At 68.8% G+C, this 26,377-nt stretch overlaps 6 protein-coding genes across 6 annotated transcripts; 4 read left to right on the plus strand and 2 right to left on the minus strand.

The window, feature by feature from the left end:
* Positions 1 to 4,568: 4,568 nt before the first annotated feature.
* CHLNCDRAFT_10527 (hypothetical protein) lies at positions 4,569 to 6,443 on the minus strand (the record flags this gene model as incomplete). Its single annotated transcript, XM_005845808.1, has 6 exons — positions 4,569 to 4,719; positions 4,984 to 5,057; positions 5,325 to 5,423; positions 5,623 to 5,730; positions 5,996 to 6,138; positions 6,410 to 6,443. Coding segments are annotated over 6 exons (609 nt in total), but the record flags the coding sequence as incomplete, so codon positions are not given.
* Positions 6,444 to 7,017: 574 nt separating this feature from the next.
* Positions 7,018 to 8,226, plus strand: CHLNCDRAFT_136398 (hypothetical protein; the record flags this gene model as incomplete). Its single annotated transcript, XM_005845696.1, has 3 exons — positions 7,018 to 7,398; positions 7,683 to 7,795; positions 7,995 to 8,226. The coding sequence occupies 3 exons, from the start codon at positions 7,018 to 7,020 to the stop codon at positions 8,224 to 8,226; spliced, it is 726 nt and encodes a 241-aa protein (XP_005845758.1).
* Positions 8,227 to 9,353: 1,127 nt separating this feature from the next.
* On the plus strand, positions 9,354 to 14,334 carry CHLNCDRAFT_136399 (hypothetical protein; the record flags this gene model as incomplete). The annotated part of the gene is made up of 7 exons (XM_005845697.1): positions 9,354 to 9,450; positions 9,661 to 10,617; positions 10,816 to 10,901; positions 11,142 to 11,637; positions 11,839 to 12,828; positions 12,984 to 13,929; positions 14,187 to 14,334. 7 exons carry the CDS (start codon positions 9,354 to 9,356, stop codon positions 14,332 to 14,334), a joined length of 3,720 nt encoding a protein of 1,239 aa, XP_005845759.1.
* Positions 14,335 to 17,685: 3,351 nt separating this feature from the next.
* Positions 17,686 to 19,050, minus strand: CHLNCDRAFT_136401 (hypothetical protein; the record flags this gene model as incomplete). The annotated part of the gene is made up of 6 exons (XM_005845809.1): positions 17,686 to 17,743; positions 17,867 to 17,899; positions 18,103 to 18,191; positions 18,383 to 18,493; positions 18,716 to 18,815; positions 18,962 to 19,050. 6 exons carry the CDS (start codon positions 19,048 to 19,050, stop codon positions 17,686 to 17,688), a joined length of 480 nt encoding a protein of 159 aa, XP_005845871.1.
* Positions 19,051 to 19,837: 787 nt separating this feature from the next.
* Positions 19,838 to 21,081, plus strand: CHLNCDRAFT_136402 (hypothetical protein; the record flags this gene model as incomplete). Its single annotated transcript, XM_005845698.1, has 5 exons — positions 19,838 to 19,917; positions 20,147 to 20,424; positions 20,550 to 20,638; positions 20,752 to 20,827; positions 20,939 to 21,081. The coding sequence occupies 5 exons, from the start codon at positions 19,838 to 19,840 to the stop codon at positions 21,079 to 21,081; spliced, it is 666 nt and encodes a 221-aa protein (XP_005845760.1).
* A 573-nt stretch (positions 21,082 to 21,654) lies between these two features.
* CHLNCDRAFT_136403 (hypothetical protein) lies at positions 21,655 to 24,964 on the plus strand (the record flags this gene model as incomplete). The annotated part of the gene is made up of 9 exons (XM_005845699.1): positions 21,655 to 21,885; positions 22,006 to 22,124; positions 22,253 to 22,487; positions 22,722 to 22,826; positions 22,989 to 23,282; positions 23,461 to 23,565; positions 23,682 to 23,894; positions 24,672 to 24,732; positions 24,939 to 24,964. The coding sequence occupies 9 exons, from the start codon at positions 21,655 to 21,657 to the stop codon at positions 24,962 to 24,964; spliced, it is 1,389 nt and encodes a 462-aa protein (XP_005845761.1).
* Positions 24,965 to 26,377: the final 1,413 nt, after the last annotated feature.

The raw sequence follows: 26,377 nt of genomic DNA on the forward strand, positions 1-26,377 counted from the left end.
GTAGCAGCGCTGGCTGGGGAGGCACACGTGGGCTGGCGCAGGCGGCTGGCGCAGGCGTCGGCCCCAGAGCGGGCAGTACTTGCCAACCCACCTGAGGGGGCTGCGGAAGCCACGTGCTTGCTCAAATCCACGCCATTGGTGGCGCCGTTGGTGCTGACGGCCCGCACTGCCAGTCTCGCTGCACCCCTGCCGCGGTGTTGCCTCGACGCAGATGCGGGGCGGGGCCAGCAGCGGCTGCAAGGGGCCGCGGTCGCTGCAGCTTGCTGCATGGCTGCTCTGGGGGAGGCTGTGCCAGGCGGGGCTGCGGTCGAAGGGGGGAATGGCAGGTGCACTGAGACCAGTCTCGCCTGTCACGGCCTTTCGTAACCACAGAGCGGTTTGGATCGACGGCTGGTGTGGAATGAGCGAGGCGGAGGCCCCGCTAGCGCTGATTGAGAGAACTCCCTCCATGTACATCCGTACTGCAAGAGGGAAAGGCGGTAAGGTCATTGTTCGAATCAGCGGCCCAGGCTCGGTGTCTGGTCGCGCTCATTGACACCTGCACGTCCTGCCGCGGCTCTTGAGAGGTCTCCCGCGCGCAGCAGCTCCCGCCAGCCCAGACCCCTCACCGAGCTCCGGCCCCCACGGCGTTACGCTGCAGGTACGGCACCTCCACTGCTACATCACGACATTGAATTGCAATGCTGCTGCGGCCCGCACGGCGCACAGTGCAGGGAGTGGGTGATGGGCGCCAAGCGGCAGCGGTCAAGCTCCCACCTGCTTGACCCCTGCTGCATGCCCCGTGCTCATGCCCCCTGCCGCTCTGCTGCGCAGCAAGCCTCAGCAGTCATGGTACGGTGCATCGCTGTGGCCCTCGCGGCGCTCCTCGCCGCCGCCAGCCTTGCAGGCGCGCGCCCGCTCAGCAACCCCGGCCGCCGCCTGGCCCAGCGCTCCACCACAGTCAACATTGAGTGGGACCTGGTGTACGGTGCGCTTTCAGCAGGCCCTGCCGCCGCCTGCCGCTGCCTGCTTTGTCACGCCGCCAGACCGAAGCCTCCCGCCACACGCCTCCTGGCCAGGCCTCCACTGCCGCCGCTGCGCTGCGCTTCCACACGCTGGCAGCCAGGCTCCACATCCCTCCCCGCCCTCCTGCAGTGCCCTACGCCCGCCTGGATGCCAGCTGCGGCGACATGCTGACGTTCCGCTGGCAGGGGTCCACCCCACAGACGGTGGCGGAGATGAAGAGCGACTCGCCCGCCGCTGTGCTGGGTGAGCCCGCCTCGCTCGCCCTGCGGCCTGCGGCAAACCCCCGCAGCTGGCCGCCGTGCGCCCAGCTGATCCTCCTCCCTGCGCCTGCAGCCGGCCGTCGCCCCCGCTTGCTGCGCTGCACCGCCAGGCTGCCCCGCCCCATCCCAGCAACACCCCCGCCCGCCGCGGCGCATCCCCGTGTGTGCGCCTCCTGCCGCCGCCTGCAGCCCAGTGCACCGCTGCCGAGCCGCTCACCGAGGCCACCACCTCTGGGGAGCACACTGTGGAGCTGCTGGAGCCTGGTACTTTCTATTTCGTTGAGCCCACCTCATGCGTGCGGGGCCAGGTGGTGGCGGTGACCGTCGCCTGCGACGACGGTGGGTGGGGTGGGCGGCTGAGCGGGGAGGCGGCGGCGCCGCGTGGTTCGCCCTCCATTGCGTTGCGTCACCTGGCATGCGGGGCGCTTGGGAGTGGGAGTGGGCTGCTGCGTGCGAGCAGCTAGCATGGGTCGACGTGCCCATTTGACACCCCTCTGTTGAACCCCTGCCGGCCTGCCTGTGCAGATGTGGCGGCCCAGGCGGTCGTGCAGCCCACGCAGCCCCTGCCCTCCTCTGACCCTGGCATCGCTGCTGCCGCCACCACCCTCGCCCCCGCCCCGGCCACATAAGCTGCCCAGCGATGCCGCGGCAGCTGGCTTTGCGCCCAGGCCACGGCGGCAGCCAGGCTGCTGCTGCTGCGGAGCAGCATCAGCCGCCATGCGTGCATAAACATAGTACAGCCTCGCTTTCTACCCTCCCGCTCCCATCCTGTATATATTGTAGCGTCTGCATTCTCTCCCGATTCCTTTTGGTGCAGCGCCTGCCCCTCAACCCCCCTGATCCGTCCTCCAATCCTCTTGACCCCCGATTCTCTTCCAGTTTCATTTGCAACCTCTTCCCCCTGTGTAGCAGGAGAGTGCAGCACCAAATGCGTGTGTCTGTATTGTGCTTATCTTTTCCATGTAGGCAGGAATTAGCGGTAGCACCAGGCAAACCACAATGATGTAAGTCACTAAGTGCAAGCTCCCATTTCAGGCTGCCGGCTGGCAGGCGCGGGTGCCTGCCCTGGCCAGCTCCTGCCCATGGTGCGCCACAGGCTGGCCTGCCATCGGGTCCAACTAGCACGCCGCAGAGCACTGTCGGCACCGGCACCTGTTGGCACCGGCTGCGGCTCAGGCCGGCGGTGCTGGCGCCGCCTTGGTGAGCAACGACAGCAGCCAGGCGCCCCACTTGAGGATGCGCTGCGCTTTTGACAGGAAGCCCAGCAGGTACCTGCGGCACACGGCGGGTGGTGGTGGAGGGATTGGGCTGATGGCGATGGCACATTGGGGGAGGGCCTGGAAAATAGCGCATTGAACATAGACGGCCCCGGGCAGGGCACGTGCCGCGCTGCGTGCTGCCCCTCTCCCCCACACCAGGCTCCTTCCTTCTCCTGCGCCCGGCTCACCAGTTCACCCACTTCCAGAAGGCCCAGATCAGTACCGGGCTGGACCAGACCAGCAGGCGCCAGGCGAGGTGCGCCAGCGGCACCGCCGCCGTCCACACCGCCTTGGCCGCGCCCACCTGCGCACCAGGCGGGGGCACGCGTGTCCAGGCACTGCCGGTGGGCAGGGTGGGCAGCCCTGATGCTCCTCCCGGATTGTATGGCCTGATGTGCTTTGCCCCTGCCATTCAACTGGGCAGCAAACAGCAGTAAACAACCACTGCTCCCAGTCCTTTCCCACCCCATCGCCGCCCACCTCACCAGCAGCATGCCTGCCGGCTGCAGCGCGCCCGGCAGCCAGCGTGTGGCGCCCTCCAGTGCCCCCCTGTCGGTGCGCGCGTCTGGCACAGGCAAGGGCTGGCTGGCCGCCGCCGCCGCCGCTTCCCCCAGCGGCGAGGCCGGCGGCGCTGCCTGCGGGTGCTGCCCCTGGCCCGAGGTTGGGGCTGAGCTTCGCCTAGACATCTCTGCTGCCACGCGAGGGGTGCACAGGGCAGGGGCAGTGGTTCCTTCTTAAAAAAGGAAAAAACAACAAAGAGCAGCTCCCTTCAACCTTGGCAGCTCCTCCACCCAGCATCCCGGCAGCTGCCGCCCATCACATGGTTCGCCCCCTGACCATTCCCTGACCATTCCCGACTCTGGTGGGAGGCTTCTGTTAACATGACATGTGGGCAAAGCCTGGAGCCAATGGGGTTGCGAAAAAACATGGAGCAAAGATCACAGAAACAAGAGGAATGTGGGTCAGGTCGCAAAGCGGCTAGGGACCAAGTAGGCTGGAAAAAGAAGTTGGGGCAAATTGCATGGGGGACAGAGAGGCGCGAGTATTTCCCTTTGGGGTGTGCATGGGATGCGCGAAACAACACGGGCACCGGTGGCGCATGGCGCCGCTCCGCCTGGTGTGCAGCCTGCTGCTCCCTCTCCAAATTGTGATTGTGATGCGGTGCGAATGGCAATGCATAGTCAAGTGCCGGAGCCTGCTGCCTAGTGGTGCCAAGTACAGGGTAGCCGCTGCCTGCCATGCTTTGCCACGGCGTGCAAAGCGCTGCTGCGCCACCGTGGCTGGCAGGGGGGCAGGGTTGTCGAAGAAGAGTGATGTGATGGTACACGGGCCTTGCTTCTACACGCTGGTGCTGTGCTGGTGCTGGTGCTGTGCTGGGCTGGTGCTGTGCTGGGCTGGTGCTGGCTTGCTGCTGCTACTGCCGTGGGGGGCCGCTGTCGCTGCTCCTCTGCTGCTGCTTGCCAGCGCCGGGCCTGGGGCGCGGGCGCCAGGGCCTGCGGCTGCCTAGCTAATGGGTCAGTGCCTGCTCGTGAACCTCTCTGCCTGCTCTGCTGCCTGTCGCGGTCTAAGGGTCGCTGGTCTTGGAAAAAGTGGGGAGAAAGACGCCGCTCAGTCGCCACGCCGGGGTCGGCGGGGCGGAATGCTGCCTGGCCGCCCAAGGCATGCGGCGCGGCGCGTGCAGCCGCGCCGGCGCCGGCGCTGCTACGCCGCGCGCTGCGCAGACAGCACGCCCAACACCTGCTCCACCTCTGCCCAGTCCCGCACCCTGCGGGCAGCAGAAGCGCGGCGTGCAGCAGGTCAGCAGGCGGCGCAGCAGCCCCAACCCGGAGGCCACCGGCAGCCGCGAGCAGCAGCAGCCAAGCGCAGCCCAGCCACGCGACAACAGCGCAGCAGCAGCAGCGCCAGCAATCATGACGCCGCCGTGCGACGCATCACAGCAGCAGGAACGGCACAGCAACAACGGCACAGCAGCATTACGGCAGCAGCAGCAGCAAGGGCAGCAGCAGCAGCAAGGGCAGCAGCAGCAGCAGCAAGGGCGCGCGCACCGCGTGATGCGCTCATGCACGGGCCCCGCCGCCGTCTTGGACCAGGGGTAGGCGTGGTCCCAGTCGTACAGCAGCACGTGGATGCCCGCCTGGGCGCACTCCACAGCGTACGCCGGGTTGTCGTCGATCAGCACCTCGGCGCCGATCGCCCTGGCGGGGCGGGCAGGGAGGGCACAGGGGTCAAGGGAGGGGGGGTGGAGGGAGGAGGGGAGGAGAAGAGGAGGGAGGAGGGGAGGAGGGCGGCCCGAGAGCGGCATGCCGCCGCCGCCGCCGCCGCAGAAAGAAGGGCAGGCCGCCACGCGGCAGGCGCCAGGGAGCGCGCGAAACCGGCTCCCGCGCCTCGGCCGGCACGGCGCGGCCCCGCCAGCTGGCGCATGCCGGCCGCCAGCCAATGCCGCCCCAAGCGGGCCCCACCTGCAGATCTCGCTCTTCTTCTTGGACGTACCCTCCAGAGCAAAGTGGTTGCCAAAGTGCACCTCAGTGAACACCTGCGGGGCAGGTGGGAGCAGCTCACGAGCAGCTCACGAGCAGGTTACAAGCAGGTTGCGCGCAGGGCAGGGCAGCGGAATGGGCGAGGGGACCCGAGCCCTGGGCAGCTCGAGCGTGGGGCCTGCGACCTCCCACGCGCTGCCTGCGGCTGCTGTGCGCAGCCAAGGCTTCTGAAACCCGCGCGGGCGCTCCCCAGCCTCCCCCAGCCTGCCCCTGCCCCCGTCGCGGCCCCCACCACAGGCCCTGTGGCGCCGCCCCGCCCCCACCTCGGGGAAATGCCGATCCAGCCAGTCCAGGGTGGGCTCCTGTATGATGTGCTGGCGGGACGTCACCACCATGAGGTCGCAGCCGCCACGCAGCCGCACCTGCAGGACCGCGGCGGTACCACGGCGGGACCACGGCGGCGACGCTGTCGGATCGAGGGGCCGTGCCACATCGAGGGGCAGTGGAGGCTGGGCTGGGCAGGGGCGTACCCCGGCTGGCCGGCCGCATGCAGGCGCATGCAGGCGGCCCACGCGGAGCGCCGCTGGCGTGTGCCACATGCGCTGCTGATGCTGGCCGCACCAGCGCGTCGTAGGCGCCGGGGATCGTCTCGATGCCCGCCGCAAAGTGGTGGCTCTGGAAGAACTCGTGCACGCGGTGGTTGCTCTCGTCCTGGGCACAGTCCCAGATCTGCGGGGGTGAGGTGTGGGGAGGTGGAGGGAGGGTGGGGGAGGGTGAGATGGTGCGCGGTGGCGGCGGTGGTGGGAGGGTGGTGCGGGAGGAGGGTGGGCAGCGGCCGCGGCGGCCGCATGCCCCTCTCCTGCGCATTTGACCCACGCTCGCACCCGCCCGCCCCCAAAGCGCCCGCCCACCCGCCCCCGCTCTGGGCAAGGCCGCGCAGCACGGCGGCGCGGCAGCCGCTGCCCATCCCCACACACCCCACACGCCCGCACACGTCCCACAAGCAGCAGCTAGCCCACATCCCCCGCCTAGCCCTTGCCTTGGCGAAGTCATAGACCCAGTAGTCCGACACATCGTACCGCAGGCCGTACGCCTCGCGGCAGAACTGGTTGAGGGAGTGCAGGAAGCGGCCGAGCACTGCGGGGCGGGGCAGGGGGGGCCCAAGGGTATGGTAGGGCTTTGTGAGCGGCGCAGGCGTGGGGAGCAGAGCAAGGCGCGGGAGGCAGCGGCTGGATGGCAGGGCGAGAGCTGACGGATCAGCCTGCTGCGGCTGCAGCGGGGGCGCTCGGGGAATCAAGCTGGCAGGTGCTTGCTGCAGCAGCCAGCGGGCACGCGAAGCTGCCGCCGCAGCGGTTGTTAGCCGGGCGGCCCACAGACTGTGGCCTGCTGCCACGCCTGCTGGCCTCACCCTCATCCACATCAACGGCCACCCGTAGCCTGCTTTCTCTGCCCAGCTTGCTAGGGATGATGCTGCTGCTGCCCGCACTGCCGCTGCCTTGCAGGAGCGCGCCCGCCGCCCGCTCCGCCGCAGCTGTTCCCACCGCCGCTGCCGGCTCAACAGCCGCCTCCCCGCTGCGGCGCTGCAACCGCCGGCCCAGCTGGTGGCTGCTGCTGTCGTGCCGCAGCGAGGCTGCCGTGGGGCGGGCTGCAGACCGCCTGCTGGAAACAGCAACCGGCGGCCGATGCGCCCGTTGCGCTAAAACGCAGGCCGTGCTGTCCATGGCTGCGAGCAAGGCCAGAAGGGTGCTGAGCAATCGGCAAAGCAAACGGGGGACGCGAGCAGGCCGCGTCTTTTTGAGACCCCCCTGTTCTACCCTGGCTCGGTTGACAACGCATCATGCCGCCCTCCCCGCAGCCTGCACCTATTTGTAGCATCGCTGACACACAACCCATCAGCTGTTTGGCACCTGCAAGGCGTGGGTGGGGCTGCCGGCACGCCAGCCCAAATCATGCCCGCGCCCTCCACCTGTTACAGCCCTCCGCTTTGAATTTAGCGGCCAACCCAGCATCTCCGGCATGGCGAGCGGGCAGGCAGGCCCCCCCTCCACCCCAGACCCGCCGGGCGGGCCCGCTGCGGTGCCGCCGGCGCCCGCCCCGACCGTCCTCTCCCAGGCCGTGCTGGCCGCATGCGAGAGGGGTGACACGCTCGCCACCCTTGCGCTCTTCGACCAGGAAGGCTACCTGTCCATAGACACCCGCTCCCTCTACCAGTCCACGCTCCTGCACACGGCAGCGAAGCGAGGGCACGTGGAGGTGGCGCGGCAGCTGCTGGCACGAGGCGCCCAGGTGAATTGCCTCGACTACGGCGGAATAAGGCGGTCCCCGCTGCACTGGGCCTGCCACGGCGGCCACGTCGCGATGGTCGAAATTTTGTTAGAGGCAGGAGCGGACACCACGGTGGGTGGCTACGTGTGTCTGCCGCTGCTGGCGGCTGCTGCCGCTGCTGCTGCTGCCCTGCGCTGTGTATGCCTCAACCCTTCACATGCTGGCCTGTGAACGAAAACACAACAACACCCTGAAACACTCCGTGAGGGTTCAAACTATAACTTCTGACGGCCCTAGCTGCTTGCTCTGCTTTTGCACACGCGTCGTGGCTGCTGCGCACGCGTGGTGACTGCACCGCGCTGCCGATCACCTGCCTGCTTGCCGCTCGCCGCCTGCCTGCCCCCATCCGCTCGCAGGCGGATGGCCGGTCCTGGAGCAAGCTGGTGCAGGGGCAGCGGTGCGGCAGCCTCATCCCAAAGGACCAGCCCACAGAGTCAGTGGAGAGCGTGTGCCGCAACAATGCAGTCAGGTGCGCGGGGACTCGTGAGGGGGTGCTGTTGGCAGCGCCTGCGGCACTTCCACGCGCGCCGGTGTGCCGGCGGGAAGGCTGGCCACGGCCTGCAGGTGGCTCGCTTCGCTGCTGCCCTCTCCCTTCTGCGCTGCTGGGCTGGGCGTGCTGTTGATGTCGGCGCCGCCGCTGCGCTGCCGCTGACGCCGTCTGTGTGCAGGCTGGCGCTCACGCGGCCGGACTGGAGCCCCAGCTTGAATGGAATGTGGCCCCAGCGCTTCAAGGAGGCTGCGCAGACGCTGCTGCTTGCTTCCGCCTGCAGCCGAAGCTGCTGCGAGGAGGCTAGCGGTTGCAGCAGCGGCAGCCCCCGTGGCGGCGGCCTCCCGCTCGGCAGGGACACGTTGCTGGAGGTGCTGCAGCGAGCTGCCTACCCCATCTCGGCCTGGATGTGATGCCGCCTTGCGTAGGTTCTTTTGTAGCATGACGCTGTCGGCAGCAGTTGTACCCGTGTGGCTGTATGTACCCCGTGCCCGCCACCCCTCTGCCCGTCACTTCTCCCCGCATTCTCAGCTGTGTACTCTTGCTGCTACTGTACTCTTGCTGCTTCTGTTGTTGTGCCATATGCTAGCATTGCAACACTGTCTTCATCTTGTGTGGCCGACAGAGCTGCAGCAGAGACGCGGAGTGCGGCGGCAGCTGGCGGCGGGCGGGGTGCTGGAACTGGGGTTTTGCTGGGCAGGCGAAACGACGAGCTGGCCCGCTTCTTGATCACGAGGACCACGCCCCGTGGAGCTCTGGCCGCGATGGGAAGCGCCCGGGGCAGCACCAGCATCAGAACGTGGCTTCCAGTGAAGAACCCAGGTGGCAGACTGCCAGACGTCGAGGCCGCTCGCTGCCTGCTGCTCACCAGTTTGTCACTCCGCTCTGACACTTCCCGAGGCCCTTGTAGCTCGATCGTGGGAGGGCTCGTGAGCACCAGACTCATGGCTCGCTGAAGGGCTGGGAGGGAACCGCGCGCGGGCGGCTGCTGGCTTGGCCTCGAGGGCGAGGCGGTGGCGTGACAGGCGCTGGGGACGCTGAGCAGCGCGGCGGCTGCTCGGGAAGGTGCGGCCCACGCGCTGCTGCAGGCTGCTGCTGTTACGCCACTTGCACAGGCTGGAGCGCCTCATTAACTTGGGGGGCGGCGGAGCCGCAGAAGGCTTTTGGGAGATCGGGTGGTGCTTTTTGGGGCCCGCGCCCCCCGCCTCCTGGGCGCTGCTTCCCCCCCTCGCAACCTGCTTGGCACCCCGGTGCGGCCACGGCCGGAGAGCTGTGCTGCCTGGGGGAGCCATCGTTGGCTGGTGGTGAGGCGGCCGGGTCTCTCCAGCGCTGGTCCTCGCCCCTTCACACTCCACAGGCAGTGTGGAAGGTGTGGAGAGGGCAGCAGCACGGCCAACCCGTCGCCCGGCCCCCACCCTTGCTGCCCCCGCGCCGCCGCCGCTGCCGCCCGGCCCCGCTCTGCTGCCAAGCTCCTCGCAGCTGGCTGGCTGACCCTCCTTGCTGCTCACCGGCCTCTGTGCTGCAGGCCAAAGCGTGAGCCATGACAGTGGCTTCAAAGGCCAAGGGGGGTGCACTGCCCAGCGTGAAAACAGGCAGGCCCAGCGGCGGGGACGGCGCGGAGGGCGGCGCCAGCAAAGGTGCGCCGCCGCAACAGCTGTTTTGGGTGCTGCTGCCAGTGCCGTTGGTGTCGCGTCGGCCGCGGTGGTATGCTGGACGAGGTCGCGCCGCCGCACGACCCGCCGCCGCCCCGGGCAGCTCCCATCGCCGCCAGCTGGGCAGGGAGCAAGCGCTGAGGCTTGTGCTGCGCCATCGCCCTGCCGCCGCCGCCGCCGCTGCTGCTGCTGCAGAGCCGGCCGCCAGCAAGACGCCGCGCTCGGCGCGCCGCAGCGTGCCTGGGCCCTTTGAGAACGGCGGCAGCGCGGTGAAGCTGGAGGGGGAGGAGGTGGCGGGGCCTGAGGAGCTTCTGTCAGATGAGGAGATGGCCTGGCGGCTGCACCAGGAGCTCAACGCTCGGGCGCCAGTGCTGCGCACGCGGTCGCGCAAGCAGCTGGACCCATCCCAGCCCGCAGGCGCCGCCGCCGGCAGCGGCGACGACGAGCCGGCGGGCGGCAGGGACCCGGCTGGCGGCAAGGCGCGGCGCGGCGGCGTCGAGCCGTCGCCAGCCAGCAGCAGCGGGCAGCAGACGGGGCAGGAGGAGCAGCAGCAGGCGGCTGCCGCCGCGCCGCAGCCAAAGCGCGGTGCCAAGCAGCAGCGCGGCGGTGCCAAGGCCGGCAGGGAGGCGGCAAAGGAGGAGGCAGGCCCGCAGCCTGCCTCTGATGCGGCAGCAGCGCAGGCGGTAGCGGCTGCGGCTGTGGCTGCTGTCATCAAGGCTGAGGGAGAGCAACAGCGGGCGCAGGGCGGCCAGCAGCCGCATGCCCCGACCGCTCGCACGGCAGCAGCAGACGCCAAGCCCGCGGCAGGCGCCTCCCAGCAGGCGCCTGCCGCCGCTGGTGCTGGTGACAAGCCAGCCAAGGGCAAGCAGGCGGCCGCAGCTGCCGGCGGCAGCAAGCCAGACAAAGCCGCAGGCAAGCCTGACAAGGCGGCCGCAGCTGCCGGCGCCAGCAAGCCCGACAAAGCCGCAGCGAAGCCCGCGGCAGCGGCTGCGGCGCCCGGCGGCAGCAAGCCCGACAAAGCCGCCGGCGAGCCTGCGGGTGGCGGCAAGGCTGCCAAGCCCCTCAAAATCCCGCGCTTGCCGATGGTGCGCCACGCGCGCAAGTGGTACCGCTGCCGCGTGCTGAAGGATGCCGGCGACAGGGTGCTGATGGGTGAGTGAGGGAGCGGGGGCTGGCGCGCCGCGCCCCAGGACACGGCAGGGCAGGCAGGCCACAGGGCAGGCAGGCCGCTGCCAGCCAAGCAGGGCGGCTGTGCGCGCTTCACAATGCCTCTCGGCGCCCCCTCCGCAGCCTGCCTGCGCCTAACGCCGCCCTGCTGCCTGCCCCGCACCGCACCGCCTGCCCCTGCAGAGTTCTCTGGCATGGAGTCTGACATTCCGTCTGCCTGGGTGCCGCGCGACTCGGACCGCATCTGGCGCGGCTCCTACAAGGGCAAGGTGCGCGTCGCGCGCTGGTTAAGTTTTAAACTTACTAATAACTGGAAATAGGAAACAACGGGCAGGGCTGTTGAGGGCCTGCCCTTTTTTGGAAAGGGCCCCCTGGCAGCGCCCTGCTGCCTGCACGTGGCTGCTGCCTGCTGTGCTTTGTGTGCTGCCGCTGGGCCCCAGCCCCCGCCGTCTGTCTCGCCTTGCTTGCGAACCGCTGCTGCGTGCCGCCCCCTGGCTGCCGCCCTGCAGGACTGGAAGTATCTGGGGGAGGGAGCCTGGGCCCCCAAGGGCAAGGCCGCCGCCGCCGGTGCCGCCGCTGCCAGGCGGGTCGCCGCCGCGCGCGGCGCCGGCCTGCCTCGGGGCAGCAGCGCCAGCGTTTCTGCCAGCCAGGGGGATGCCGACGACAGCTCTGCAGCTTCCAGCAAGGATGAGAGCGGCGAGGGGCAGGAGGAGGAGGAGGAGGAGGAGATGGAGGTGGAGGAAGCAGGAGACGAGACGGCGCAGTCCCAGCAGCGGCAGCAGCCTGCTGCAGCGGCGGCGGCGGCGGAGCCGGCCCCAGGCGCGTCCGCGGGACAGAAGCGCTCGGCGGCGGCGGCGGGCCTGGCCGCCTCGCCGGCCGCGGCGGGGGCGGCGGCGGCACCGGGCGGCGAGGACGCGCCTCCGGCCAAGAAGAAGCCGCGCAACCGCAATGGGCGCAAGCGGCTGGACCCCATTGTTCGAGAGGCGATGCGTGCGGCGGAGCGAGGTGAAGCCTTTCTTTTCTTCGTTTTCACATAACAAGAATAGAAAAGAGCCGCCGCGGGGCTGGCAGGCCTGCCTGCTTGATCTGGTGCTGCTGCTGAGTCCAGCCACCCGCTGGCAGCTGTGCTGCTTGTGGTCTCCCTTTGCTGTTCCCAGCTTGCCCGTCTGCCTGACAGCCGCGGGTTGCTGGCCTGCCTGCCTGCAGCGCAAGCCGAGTCTGAGGGAGAGGAGGAGGAGGAGGCGGCGGCTTCCGACGCGGCGCCGCCGCCGGCGCAGCCGCCGGCAGGCCCCTCCTCTGACCCCGTGGCTGCCGCCACACCCGAGCGCGGCCTGGCAGCCGCCGTCTCCAAGCAGCAGGAGGGCCAGGCAGCAGCGGCAGGGGCCCAGCCCAGCAACACCCCCATCCCAGAGACCCCTCTCACCAAGCTGGCCACGCGCCCCTCCACCACGCCTGGCATGCAGCCGCTGAGCCCGCGCGCGGCGGCCGCGGCGCTGCTGGCCAGCCCGCTGCCTCCTGGCGAGGCGCAGCAGGCGGGCAGCCCGCGCGGCGGCGCCGCCGCCGCCAGGCGCGCCGCCGCCTCCGGGGTGGCAGCTGCCGCGCAGGTGCTGGAGCCCCCGCTGAGCCCGCGTGGCAGCAAGCGCGGCGGCGCCTTTGACCCTCCGGTCAGCCCGCGGGCGGGCCCCCAGCGGGGCCGCGCGGCGCCCCACCCCCGTCCTGCATCTTCCGAGGACGAGGAGGAGGAGGAGGCGGCGGCGGCGGCGGCGGCGGCTGCTCAGCCGGCCAAGGCGGCGCGCGGCGGCGCGCGGCGGCGCCGCCGGCAGGCCGCCTCTGACGCCACCACCACCTCCGACTCCGAAGGGGAGGCTGGGGAGGAGGGCGACAGCTCCGGTGCCGCCTCCGACTCTGCAGGCGGCGCGATGCGGCAGCGGCCGCGGCCGCGGCGGGCGGCCCGCAAGGCGGCCCTGTTCAGCCACGAAGACTATGCCTTTGATGACGAGGCGCCAGGCGGGCACCTGGCGCTGCCCATGGCGCCAGCTGGCGCCGCCTTTGTGGCGACCTCCGTCGAGGCGCTGGCGGCCTTTGCCCAGCCGGCGCTGGCGCCGGCGGCACCAGGCGCCGCGGCCGCCGCGGCCGGGCCGCCCGCGCCCGTGCGCCGGCGGCGCAAGCCAGGCGCGGTCAAGGCCGCTCCCACAGGTGCGTGTGCCTTGCGGCTGTGACACGGCCCCTCTGGATGTGCTACGTTGCAGTCGCTTCCAGGCTGTGGCAAGCTTTGCTGCGCGTGCCCATGGGTGTGACCCCACCCGCCACACCCGGCGCTGCTGATCCCTCTGCCCCTGTGCCCGCTGCAGACGTGGCGCGGCCCGCGTCGGAGCCGGTACCGGCAGCTGCCGCGCAGCTTCCCACCGACCCCAACGCCTACCTGGCGTTCCTGGAGCAGCTGCCCGCCTCGCCGCGGGCAGCGGCCATGGCGGCGGCGCCCGCCGCGGCGTCGCCCGCCGCCGCCAACCACGACAGCGAGGAGGCTGATGAGGATTATGTGCCCCCTGCCTCAGCCAGGGACAGGGACCACCACGCCGCCGCCAAGGACCACGGGCACAGCCACCGGCACGGCGGCCAGCAGCAGCACGGCGGCCGCGGCGGCGGCGGCGGCAGCGGCGCCAACGGGCGGCGGCGCGGCATGCTGGGCGCGCTGGGCGTGGCCGGCGGCCGCGTGCACAAGCACGAGCAGGCAGCTGCGCCTGCCCACCTCCGCATGCACTTCCGTCACCACGAGGAGGAGGAGGAGGAGGAAGAGGATGGGCTGGGCGAGCTCCCGCGGGTGCTTGCCCGCGGCGGCGGCGGCGGCGGCGGCGGCGGCCACCATATCAGCCGCAGCCAGTCTGCGGCGGCCGACCTGCAGCACCCCCCCGGCTACCACAGCAGCAGCGGCGGCGGCGGCGGCGGGCGCAGGCACTCGCCCGGCGGCGCCGCCGGCGGTACAGCCGCCTACCACCGCAGCTTCAGCAGCCCCGCCAAGCCCACCGGCGCCAGCCTGGGCGGCCTGCTCACCGCCACCAAGCTGTTTGCCCCCATCCTGGGCGCGCTGGGCGGGCCCGCCGGCGCGGCGCACCCAGCCACCGCCGCCTGCGCGGCAGCAGCCGCAGCCGCAGCTGCAGGGGGCGGCGGCGGCGCTGGGCTGCACGCCAGCCCCTCCACCCGCCACCTGTTTGGCGCCACCTGGAGCGGCGGCAGCACCTCCTCAACCTTCAACCCAGCCTGCCTCAACGGCCTCTCCAACGGCTCGGCGCGGCCCAGGTGGGCTGGCGGGCGGGCAGGGCGCTGCGGGGCGGCGGGGGCCGAGCTGGGGCGGGGTGGCCTTCGGGGATCAGCGCGGGCGCCTGTTGCGCATGCTGCGAATGTGCTCGCCAGGCTAGGCTCACGTGCACGCATTCGGCGGCGTGGTTACGTGTGCCTCCCCTGTTGTTGACACTGCTTTGCCCTGCCCTTGCCTGGCGCCATCCTTATGTGTACCTCCCCTGTATTGCCCGCCCCTGCCCCGCCCTGCCCTGCAGCCTGCTGGACCTCAAGGACGAGCTGTTTGCCGCCGCCAGCTTCAACAGCAGCGGCAGCCAGGCCCCCAGCCTGCTGCCCTCCGTCACCTCGGCGCCGGCCGCGCTGTGCGGCGGCGCGGGCCGCGCGCCCATGCCGCTCTTCTGCTGAGCAAGCCACGCTCGGCGGGCGTTTCCTTGTGCTTCGAGGCGGCACTTCGCTGCCTCCCGCCTGACCATACTCCCCCTCCTCCCCTCTACCCTCTCTCCTTCCTCCCTCTCGACCCGCCACCTCTTGCCACCGCACCTGGCCCCCACACAGGTGCCTCCTCGACTTCTCCCCCCCAAACCAACAGCTCCTAGCTACTCACACCCTGCATGAACCCGCGCTGCTTCTTGATACATACAAGCTGCTACCTGCCTCGCTCCCCTGACTCCTCTTCTCCACCCGCCGCTCCCATCCTGCCCCCAAGCACACCACACACCAAATCAGCTACCTAGCCTGCCGCCCGCCCCACAGCCGTGTGGGGCAGGCGGTAGGCAGCACGGCCTGCGTGGCCTGGCCGCACGGCCACCACGCTAGCCTGCGCAGAGGCCCCGCCCTCCCCCCGACTTTTGACCCCTCTTTCCTCCCCTTCCTGCTCCCCTCTCCTGCTGAAACACCCCGGGGCGAATCTGCTGACCTGCACCCTTTTTCCAGCCTTCGGATTTCATGCTTATGGCAACCTTTTGCACGCCCGCGCGGCGCCTGCCTGCGCGCGCACAGCCGCAGAGTGCGCGGCTGGCCTCCTCCCCCCGTCTCCCCACCACACACGCACGCACCCCATGTATCGCTGTGCTGAGTGGGATCTTCTTTCCAAGGGCACCACCGGTTACATCCTCGGCTAGCTACAACACACATCATGGTATGCCCGCCCCGCACGGGGCGCACAACACACAGGAGTGTTGTAATGCAAGGGATCTCAGCAGGAGGCTGCCAGGCATCACCACCCACAGTCGGAGTCACAAGTGATATGGTGCAGGGGGGGTCATCCGGGGGGTCATCAGATGTGGCGCGCAAGGCAGTCCTCAGGAGCGAGGTGGGGGCCTTAGCCCACCGCTTTGGAGCAGTGCCGGCATGCACGTCCCCGCCTCCAAGCGGCCCAGCCGGCGCCAGCAGCAGCCCGCTGCCCGGCGCGACCATTGCGGCTGCTAGCGCCGCCGCGGCGAGCCAGATAGAAAGGCCAGAGGGTCGGGCGGCTGCAGACTGCCCAGCAAGGCAGCCTGCCGGCGCTGGTCTGCCGCAGCGGCGGCGCCCAGCAAGGAACCGGCTGGGCTGCCCTGCCCGCCCACCTCCTCCGACCCCGCTGCATCCACGCCCCACCAGCCTGCACCCCCGCCGCCCTGCAGGCCCTGCCGCCGGGCTCGCCCCGCCTCCTGCTCCTCCTCGGACGTCGTGAGCTGCCGCCAGTCTGGGCTGCCGGCGCCCAGGCCGGCACGCTCCCTGCCGCGCTTGGCTGCCTGGAACAGGCGGTCGAGAGGGTCGCAGGCATCGCTGCCAGCCGATGCACCCGGCTCCAGCGGCGGCACGCTGCCCTGGTCTGCATACTGCTGCTGCTGCTGCTGCTGCTCAGGCGGACTCCAGTGCCAGCTAGCGCCAGGCGAGGGAGCAGGCTGGCCAAACAGCTGCTCGTCGCTGTCGGTCCGCGGCAGCCAGAAGGGCGCCGGCGCGGGAGAGCCATCGCTGCCGGCGGCGCCAGACCGCGGGCGCTCTGTTCCAGACTGCTCTTCCTCCTCTGAGCTGCGGATGCTGCCGCTGCCCAAGCCCCACGGCGGGCTGGCGGCGCCTGGAAGCCCAGGCGAGGGCGAGGGCGCCGGCTGCTGCCGCAGCCCGTCTCCCGAGGGTGTCGTGCCGCCGCTGCTGGGAGGCGCTGGCGCTGCCAGGCCCATGCAGCTGCGTGGGAGGCGAGCCCCGCTGGCAGGCTGCCTGCCGGCCTGGCTGGCCTGCCGAGAATCCTGGGCTCCCCACGGCAATGCCTGCGGCAGCCTGCTGCCACCAGCACCTTCGCCGCCGCCGCTCGAGCCTGCCGCGCGCAGCGCACCCGCGTCCGCCGGCGCTCCATGCCCACCGCCGCTGCGAGGCTGCTGCTGCTGCTGCTGCTGCTGCTGGGCCTGCTGCTTTGCAGCCTGCTGGGCGCCCACCGGAAGGCCGGCACAGCCGCCAACCAGCTTCTGGAGCAGCAGCTCTGGGGCTGCTGCCAGCTCCTCTGGCCTGCACGATGGAAAGTGTGGGCAAGTCGTCAGCCAGCAGCACTGGCTGAAGGAAGCGTGGTACATGAGTGTTGCCGCCACTTGCAGAGCACTGCCAGCGCCTGCATGCCGCATCTTACCCGAGACCGTTGGCTGCTGCCGCCAGACTGCGCAGGTGGGCACGAGCGTCGGCAAAGTAGCTGCCTGGTTGCAGCATGGGTGCCGCAGCGCCTTGCTGCGATACGCCCTGCTGTGTGTTGCCAGCTGAGCCGGCGCCTGGGCCCGCCCCGCCGCCGCTGGCTTGTGGAGCGGCAGCTGCCTGGCCTGAGCTGCTCTTGGCGCCAGCAGGGGGCCCATCGGCGGGCTGGGCGCCGCACGCGCCATGCGGCGCCGGCTGAGCCGCCGGATGCTGAGAGGCTCTTGCATCCGGCTGCATCCGACTGCTGCCGGGCCTGATGCTGTGCTCTGCCTCCTGTCTCGGGGCTGCACGCTGCTGCTGGAAGGGCGGGGTGGCTGCAGCTGCACTTCTGGCGGCAGGCTGCGCCGGCCGCGCACCGGCCGTCACAGCTGCATCTGTCCGCTGGTGAGCTCCCAGCCGCCCCGACGCCAGCGCCGGCTTCAGCTTGAGCAGGCTGGCAGCCCGCGCTAGCGCCTGCTGGCGCTGGGAACCGGCAGCAACCGCATGGCTGCCCAGAGCATCCGCCAGCTGTGCAGGCGCCTCGCGACGGTGCCTGCGCGCGCCCGCGGCCGTGCTTCGGGGCAGGGAGCCTGCAAACAAAACGGTTGTGCGGCGCGCTGCGATGTGGTGGATAGGGAGAGAGTTTCTCAGCATGACAGGAAGCGCGGCGGCGAGGGAAGCCAACCTGCGGCTGGGCGCCTGCGTGGCCCTGCAGCCGGGGCGGTGGCACCTGCAGGATGCTCCAGGGCAGCACCCGCGCCACTGCTGCCGCCCTCTGGCCCGCTTTCCGGGGCTGTTGCTGCGCGCTTGCCCTTGCCGCTGCCCCGAGTGACCCCGATCAACTGTGCTCGATCGAGCGGGTCGCTCATTCAAGTGTGAAGGGTGAAGACCTACACCCAGCCACGCCTCGCAGCCATGGGCAGTGCCGTGGTGGAACGAGAACAACCTGCGAGGGCGTCTGAGGGCCCTCATCCAGCCGACTTTTCTTCCCACTGATCGCCGTTGGGATTCAGGCCCGTTGGATTTCAGGCCCGTGCTGCAGCCTGCCTGGCGGTGTGAGGGTTGATCTTACAAAGATGGCGCTAAACATGAAAGCAGGGGCGTGGAGAAGGCTGGCTAGCTGCTGTGGACCAGCACGGGCCGTTTACAGTGGTGCACCGCATAGTTTGTCACACTGCGGGCGGCGGGGCGGCAGGGGTGGGAGCAGGCTCGTGAGGGGCAGGCTGGAGCCGAAACGCAAGGGTCAAAACATGGATACTTCACTGGCAGGCATCAGCTGCATCAACAACCGCCGCACCTGCCGAGGAAGAACTCTTGAAGGCGCGACTTGCTGCAGGCAGAGCAGGCAGCCAGGTGGGCGCGGGCGTTTTAGTGCCGCCGCTGTGCGCTGGAGGCTCGGCAAGCAGCCAGGGCCTCCTCAACAGCCCGCGCCGCCTGGCCGACGCTTCAGTGCACCCCAACAACCCCCAAACCTCTCCCCGCCACCCCCCAGCAGCAGCACATGCCTCGCCCGTGCACCCCAGCGGCGCCCACCTGTGCCGCGCCAGCACCGTCACCACCGCCTCCAGCTCCTCCGCCTTCTTGCAGATCACGTTGCCGATGCTGTCGGTGTCGATCTCGTACTGCAGGGAGGCACGGAGGGCGCAGGGTGAGGGTGGGGACCACAGAGGGGACGGCCACGCAGTTCGGCACCACGCATGGCATGCCCTCCAGCAGCAGCGGCGGCGGCGGCTGTGGGGGCCACATGCCAGGCATCCCTCGAACCCCGCTCCACAGCGTGCCAGGCCAGGCGCCTCGGGCAGCGCCGCCCCACCTTGACGATGTGCACCACAGGCTGCGGCGTGATGCTGCCGATGTGGGTCAGCGCCCGCCTGGCGATGAAGTCCTCGGAGGCCTTGATGAGCTGCTCGTAGGCGGTGGGGTCCTGCACAGGCAGGAAGGGAGGGAGGGGGAGCGGAGAGGGTGTGGGTGACCAAGGAAGAGGCGAGGCAGCACGCTGTGTTGGGAGAAACTCGGCGGCGGGGTGCTGCGGTACGATCCAGCGCGCGCCAGTTGAGGCTTGCAGCCTGCCAAACGCAAAGGAGCTTGCGGCGCAGACCCAAGGCAGGGGGAGAGCAGGCAGGGGAGAGCAAGCAGGCAGCTGCACCTGGTAGGGCAAAAAGTCGACCGGCGGCGCCCCATACGTGGCCGCCAGCTGCAAGCGAGGGATGACGTGGATGAGGTGCACCTCGTCCCCCTCCTGGTACCTGCGCCCGGGTGAGCAGCAGGTCGCAAGCGACGCAAGGTTGGGGCAGGCTTAAACTGGTGAGCGTCAGCGCCGCCACCTCCACCGCCACCGCTGCATTTTGTGCAGGAGTGTCGGGCGGCCCCGGAACGGCTGCAGGCGACTCACAGGTTGTCCATGGCCCACTTCACGGCCGATTCACAGGCGTCGCTGTTGTCCACGCTGATCAGGAGGGCTCTCGGTCGGGGAGCCGCCATGCTGCTGGATTCACTCTGATGCTGCGAGCTGAGGTATCAGCTGTGAATGCAAGCCCGGGTGCGCGTTCTAGAGAAGCTCTGTAGGGTCGGTGGGTGCAAGCGGCACGGACAGAGGAAGGGACGAGCGTAGCGTCAATTGACAGTGTTCAGGGATCCAGGATTGTGGTCAGCTGTAGTCGGAGGGCCCTCTCAAGGAGACTGACACCTCAGCCTCTGACGAGGCATGATTCAGTGTTTCTGAAAGCTGGCGAAATCGCCAAATGCTGGCGAAATCGGGCAAAAAACGGCTCTGGCTGGCGATTGGCCGAAGGCCATCGCCAGCCAGAGCTGGCGAAATGAGGGCAGGCGGCAGGACATGGTCGCCAGCCCGTCGCCATCCCCCATGACTGGCATCGCCAATATATTGAGGGAAAATGGCCAAATTTCCTCAGGAACTTCATTCCATAGTGTTAAAAAAGCGCCAGCTTTCTGGGGGCTTCGCCCCCAGTCCCCCATAAAGGGAGGCAAGTGCCGACAAAGCAACGGCGGCACCGCATGCGTCCGCTGCGCCGCGCCAGGCGCAAGGGTGGTTCCCCCGCTATTAGCCCAACCCCCACTGTGCCATCGCCAGTTGATTGCGAAATTTGGATGCGACAGCGGTCCTCATCGCCAGCCCATCGCCAACGCTGCCACGAGGGCCCAGAAACACTGGGCACATGATCGCTCGCTGCTGGGACCAAATAAACTCCTTATCTCACCCTCTATCGCACAGCAATCGTGCAGCCCATCCCAGAGCCTGCAAGCAGCCATGGCGAGCGCTGCAGTCGCCTCCTTTCAGGCTCGGCCCTGTGCGGCCTTTACCGCGCGCCGCAGCAATTCAGGACGCAGGTGGGAGCCTTGTGAAATAACACTCGCTGCAGAGCTGGGTGGGTGGCTGCACTCCCCTCCCAAACCCCGCCGCTGCTGCCACTCGCACCGCCGCCGATCGCGCCAGCCTGGTAAACCCCCCCAGCACTGCAGCCCAGGTTGTCATTCATCCGCCCACTTGAAAGGAGAGGCAGCGCGGCATCCCAGCCTCCCTGACGTCCAATCGGACCAACGCTCTTGCCGTGCGCAGGGTCCGCAGGGCGGCCGCACTCGTGCATGCTGCGGTGAAGACAGCGGGCACAGCGACCAGCGGGCTGGAGATTGGCGGCAAGCGGCCCACCAGCCCCAAGGCCTGGGAGCTCATCAGCACCACGCTCAAGAAGAACGGCGTGGCATTCATCGGCCTCGACCAAGCCGAGGCGGCGGCCAGGAAGGGGACGCCTATCGTGGATGTCCGCCCAGACGACCAGTACAACACCGGCAGGCTTCCGGGTGCCGTCAACTGCCAGTTCTACCAGCCCATCACGGGTGCGCCTGCTGTGCTGCTGACGCGCTGGGAGCGAAAAAAAAGAAGAAAAAACAACAAGAAACATTTGTTGCTTGTTGTTTTTTAATCGCATGTGCTGTGAGCTTGCTGGTGGGAACCCCTGCAGGCTGGGGCCCTGCCAAGATTGCGCGCCGCGTGGGCTTCACCTTGTTTGGGGTGCCGGGCACAGAGGCCAACCCTGACTTCATCGAGCAGGTAGGGGTGCGCCGCACCTGGTGGGAGGGTAATGTGGGAGGATGGCCGAGGGAGGTGCCGAGAGGGTTCCGCTGTGCCTGATGCTTGCTAGATGCATGCGTGCATGCGTGCAGGTGTCTGCGGCGGTGCCCAAGAAGAGCGGCGGCATGATCCTGGTCTGCAACATCGGCGGCACGCTGGAGCCGACAGGTGAGCGTGATGCTGCCGAGTCAAAAGAGCGCTGCAGAGCGGCAATCGGACATGATTTGCTGCATGGACAGTGCTGTGTGCCTCACCTCTCCGGCTGCGTTTTCTTTGCAGGTCCGTCGGAGTTTGGGAGGCAAAGTCGCTCCCTCACTGCCGCCTACGAGCTGGTCCAGGCAGGCTTCAGCAACATCAAGGTCCTGGAGGGAGGGTACAATGCGTGGGCCCGGGATGAGCGGGAGGTGGAGATGGTCCAGTAGGGGCGCAGGCGGCGAGGCCAAGCTGCCGCGGCATCACAACCCAGCGCAAACAACGAACCCCAGCACTGCCATTCATTGATCATTATGTACTTGCGCGTGTGTGCCTGTCTGTATGTGTCAATCTTCCCTGAGAACTCGGGGCGGTGGGGCAAGGCGGGCGTACCAGTGACGTACCGCCGCCTGCAGCTGCATACAGCTCTCGGGCGGGGCTGATACCCCCATATACCAGCCCTCCCACGGCGTATTGACGCAACTGGCATAGTGCCAAGCTTAGCAAGGCCTAGAGCTGCCGCTCGGCCTCCACATCGGGAGATGCCACAGCGGGGTTGAGTGCCACAAATTGTGCAGAGCGAGGATGTCGCTCCACCCCGTTGGATGCAGTTCAGCGGGCCCTGGCCGGCCTCCTGCCGGGAAACTGCGTCGCCCGCTGCTGGCGCTCGCACTGGCGCTCCTCTCAGGTGTGTGTCCGTGTGCATGGATCGCCGGTGTGCTCAGGAAGCGGGGTGCTATGTGTCTTCGACATGGCCACCTAGCCACCGCCGCCGCCCGCCACCGTGCCTTGCAGGCGCGGCGATGGCAGCCGGCGCGGAGACCGTCACCACCGGCCCTGAGTGCAGCAAGGTGTCGCCCCTGGCCCTGAGCGTGCTGGGCAAGATCCCCGCACCCCCATCCAACCAGCTTTGCTCCTGGCTTTTGAAAGGCGTTAGTGGGCTCGTCACCACCTGCCAGCAGCTGGCCATCATCGAGACGGGCCTCTCCCGGACGTCTGGCGGCAACCAGAGCTGCAACACAAGCGACCCACAGGTATGGTGGGTGCATGTGCAAGGTGGTGGTGCATGTGTGGGAGGGGGTCCTGTATCGAGGGGACGGCCATCACGGCCACATCACTGCTGGCCAACCCTCACCCCTGCCCAGCTAGTGCAGCTGGGGCAGTACCCCTTGACGGGCAGCCCAGCACCCCTGGAAGATGCCCGCCCGCTGCCGCCAGGTGCCTTTGCAAATGTGTCTGACGTGTACGAAGAGGAGGGGGCGACCTTCCACTGGTGAGGCTCGGTCTTGGTGCTGCAGAACCACCAAAAGCAGCCCCCGGGCCGTTGTGGGAGTACCAGCGCGGTGGCTTCGTGCTGAATACGCAGGGATGCCTGCCGCTCGCCGCGCCCCTGCCCTGCAGGCTGTACCAGCTGGTGCGCAACCTGGAGAACTCCCTGCCCTGCTCCCTGGAGGGCCTGCCCTGGCAGCCGCCGCAGGGCTGGGCGCTGCACACGACCCTGCGGCTGACCGAGGGCGGCGGGCAGCGCGTGCCGTTTGGCGCCGTCATCGTCGACCCAGCCAGCAGCCAGATTGTGGTGGCGCTGCGGGGCACCATGACGGGGTTTGAGTGGGGGCTGGATTGGCAGTACAATCAGGTGCCTCTGAATGCCTGGCTGGAGTGCATGGTGCCAGCGCTGCTGCCCTATGGTAGCGGGCAGTGCTGCTGCTTGCCCGTGGCAGCGCGATCGCCTGCCCACCACCTGTGGATCCGGCCGCCCCTGCTGGCCAGCATCGTTAGCAGCAGGCCATGCTTCCGAGGGCGGGCGCCGGCTGTTGACCGCCCGAGGGCCCGGCCGCTGTCTCTGTTGCTTTGCGTCACATTGCTGCAGACGACCACCACGCCCGATGTGTTTGGCGTGCCGGTGCATGCCGGCTTTGGCGGCGCGTTTTCGGAGGTCTGGCCAGACATCGAGGCAGCCCTTCAGGAGCTGGTGGTCGCCAACTCCACCGCCACCCAGGCACGCAGGGCCGCCGCTGGGCCGGCAGGCGGGGCACGCTGAAGCGCCGCGAGGCACCTTGCACCAACCCTAAGCGCAGCCCCCCGCCCCTTCCGCTCGCCCATGCCAGCCGCCCGCCCCCGGCCCTCCTCCGTGCAGGTGTTTGTGGTGGGGCACTCGCTGGGCGCCGCGGTGGCTACCCTTGCCTCCTATGCCGCTCAATCCTACCTCGACGAGCAGCTGGGCGAGGGCGCCCCGGTGGTGGGCGCCGTGCTGGTGGCCCCGCCCAACGTGGCTGGCCCCGCCTTTGTGGCGGAGTTTGACCAGCGGGTCAACGCCCGGCGCCTCGCTTTCCAGTTCGACATCGTGCCGCAAGCCTTCTGCACGCCGACCATGCCCGCCTGCGGCGGCGCCAGCGCCGACGCCAGCCCCGTGGGCGCGCTGCTGGCCAAGGTGTGTGAGGGGGTGGCTGGGCCCGGGTGAAGGTGTCGTCCACGAGTGCCGAGCAGGACCAGGATGGATACTCCCCGCTTTCCTTCCCGCCGTGCCCTCCACCCTGCTCGCCGCCACCTGCCTGCGTGGCCAGCCTTCCCTTGCACCAACCTCCCCAATCTGTTGGCCGCGCCTGCAGGCTGGGGTCAGCGTGATGCCGACCAACATGCCTGGCAATGTGTCAGCCTGGAACTACAGCCAGGTTGGAGGCGGCCTGCCCATCGCAGGCGACGACATGCCGCAGGTGCGTGCGGCTGCTCTTGGCACACGGGCCCCTCTGTGGACGGCCTGCGCTGCCCCCCAGGCCTGCTGCTTGCAGCCCCGCGTCACCCCCCGCCGCTGCCGCCTCCTTTCGTGCAGGATGCGGCGGCGTGGCCCGCGCTGCAAAGCATCCAGCTGTGCTGGGCGGTGGAGTTTCTGCTGGCTTCGCACGTGTGCTCGTACACCTGCTTCACCTCCCAGTTTGCCGCTGACGCCGACGCCGCAGCCCGGCACAGCAACTGCTGGCTCAGCCCCAAGCCGGGCGGCGCCGAGGGGTCGGCCTGCATGGGCTGGCCGTCGGCATACCCAGGGGTGAGTGGTGCTGGGTGGTTCCAGGTGTACAGCAGGTTCCCGACGTGTGGCGGCTGTCTGAGCCTGGTCCTGCCATGTACTTGTGTGTCTGGTTCATGCAGATGGAGGGGGCAGCAGCAGCGCCAAGTCCGCAGTAACCCGGGCGGCTACGCACTCACACCATCTTGGACTTCTTTTGTAACCGCTCTCAAACTGTGCCGCAATCAGTAGTTTCTGTGCTAGTGCGTGATCACGGTTTGGGCAGTCAGTCGGCGGCGCCGCCGTGCGCGCTGCCGCTCCGCCGCCGGCCAGCAACTGGGAGGGATGCCTGGAGACCCTCCCTTTATTCGGCATCACCGACTCTGCATCAGTCTCCGTACCAGGCCTGAAGTGGAGCGCCCTCGGCAGAGAGGCATCGCCGGGACTGATCGCTTGGCCACCCAGTCCTTCTCAGCGCCTTTGAAAACCGGCTTGAAACAATAGGCAGCCTCCTCCACGCAGCGGCGGCGGGCTGGCTGGGCACAGCCGCAGGGCGGGCTGAGGTTGGCGGGTAGTCGCGAGCGGCGGCGCCGCCGCCGCGATGGATCCCGGCTTTTGCGGGCGCGTTGTATTGCATCTAGACTTCGACTGCTACTACGTCCAGGCAGGGTCACTTGGCTTCCTGTGTTCTGTGTTGCTGCTTGTACTCACGATTCATGTTCATAGCTACTTTTGGAGATCCACAGGTGCACTGCCAGCTTGGCGTTCCTGCTGCACCCAACACGCCCACCGCCGCCCACCCCTGTCTGCTGCCCGCAGGTGGAGATGAAGCGGCTGGGCATCCCGCGCGAGACGCCCTGCGCGGTGCAGCAGTGGGAAGGTGGGGCGGGGCCGCGGCGGGCGCCGCCGCGTGCTCCACCGGCGCTGCAAGCCTGCCTGCCGGCGCCTCCTCGCCGCCTGGGCACCGTCTGGCCCCAACTGTGGCCCCCACCGTGTGCTGCCGCAGGGCCATGGGAGATCGCCATAATCAGTGCAAGGAGTGCCAGGTTCAATTCATGCCATGGGACGGCACGCCGCTTACGCCAGGACATGCCTTTGTGTCCTTTCTGTAGCGCTCTACAAGGTTGAGGATGATGGTGATGAAGTGGCCGCGAGAACCCACTACATGAGAGCTTACCGGGCCCGCCGGTACCTCGAGGATTTCGAGGGCTATCTTGAAGCTGTCGCTACCGAGGCGGCCTGGGCAGGCAAACGGGTGGCAACATGTGTCTGATGTGAAGCAAGTCGTGGCACGGTATTACGGTGAGCAAGTTTGTTGCACCCGCCCTGTCTGTCTGAGGTGGCCCGCGTACATGCCATGGGGCTTACCTGCATGCCTACCATGAGGCCGGCCTGCATGCATGTCTCCCTGCCCCCTTCCCGCCGGATTGCACCCCCCCCTCTAACCCACCACCACCGTCCCACTCCCGGGGAGAGACCTCAGGACGCCCGGGTTTTCTGGGCTGCTTGACAAACATTTGGCAGCCGAGCGGCAGTGGGCCATATTTATGAAAGACGAGGCCTTCCCAAACCTTAATCTGGATAGCGAAGATATGCGGTGGGTGTTCAAGATATGGGGAGCTATCAAAGCACAGTGATAAGAGGCGGCAGCAAACGAGGTATGAATATAAGACCAAAAAAGTCCACCCAAAAAGTCTCTCCACCCGGGGTCGAACCAGGGACCTATGGATAAATATCTAAACTTACAGTCCATCGCTCTTCCAACTGAGCTATGGAGAGAGTCCTTCGTGTTCATCTATCGCCGCGTTGTTTCCTGCTTCCTATCACCGTGATCTGCCATACTTTCTTCCCTGAAAATTTCATCGTTGTTCATCGTTCCTTGCTCGAGTCCCCCGGCGCGGCCGGGCCCCGCGCGGCCGGGCCCCGCGCCCCCCTCCCGCTCCTCTGGGGCCCTTCTTGAGCAACACCCTGCCTTGGAGACGCAGGACGAGGGCGACCGCAGCATCGCCGGCTCGCTTGGCCCGCCAGCCGCCCATTCTGCAACTGCCCGCACTCGAGATGGCCTCCTGATGGTGCGTGGAGGGGTGCCCCGGGCCCTGCGGCGCCCGCGGCTCGGCTAGTCCGGCGAAAACCCCCTCGGGCCGGTGCCGGCTCCCGGCCCGTTGTATGAGCCCCCGTGTGCCCCGTTGGTGCCCGGCCACCCCCTCTGCGACTTGTTCGCCCCCTACGACGCGTTTTGTGCGCGCCAGCCCCTCCCCCCAATTCCCGCTTCCGTGTGTCGCGGCCCCAAGCCCTGGTGCTTTCCCTTCAGCGAATTGAGACGTGGGGTGGCGTGGCTTGGCGGAGGAGCCTGTTGCCGCCGAGCGATTTGCGTTCGGGCAGGCCGCTGCTGCTGCTGCCGCCGCGTGCCGGGCGGCCCGCCGTCCCCCCCTCTTTTCGCTCACTCCGTGCCTGCCGTTCTGGTCGTCACGCCCCTACTCTCCCCCCCGTAACCCGCAGATGCTTGCGCTTTTGCGCTTGCCCCT

This window comes from Chlorella variabilis (genome assembly GCF_000147415.1).
Source record: "Chlorella variabilis unplaced genomic scaffold CHLNCscaffold_16, whole genome shotgun sequence".
Classification (NCBI taxonomy): Eukaryota; Viridiplantae; Chlorophyta; class Trebouxiophyceae; order Chlorellales; family Chlorellaceae; genus Chlorella; species Chlorella variabilis.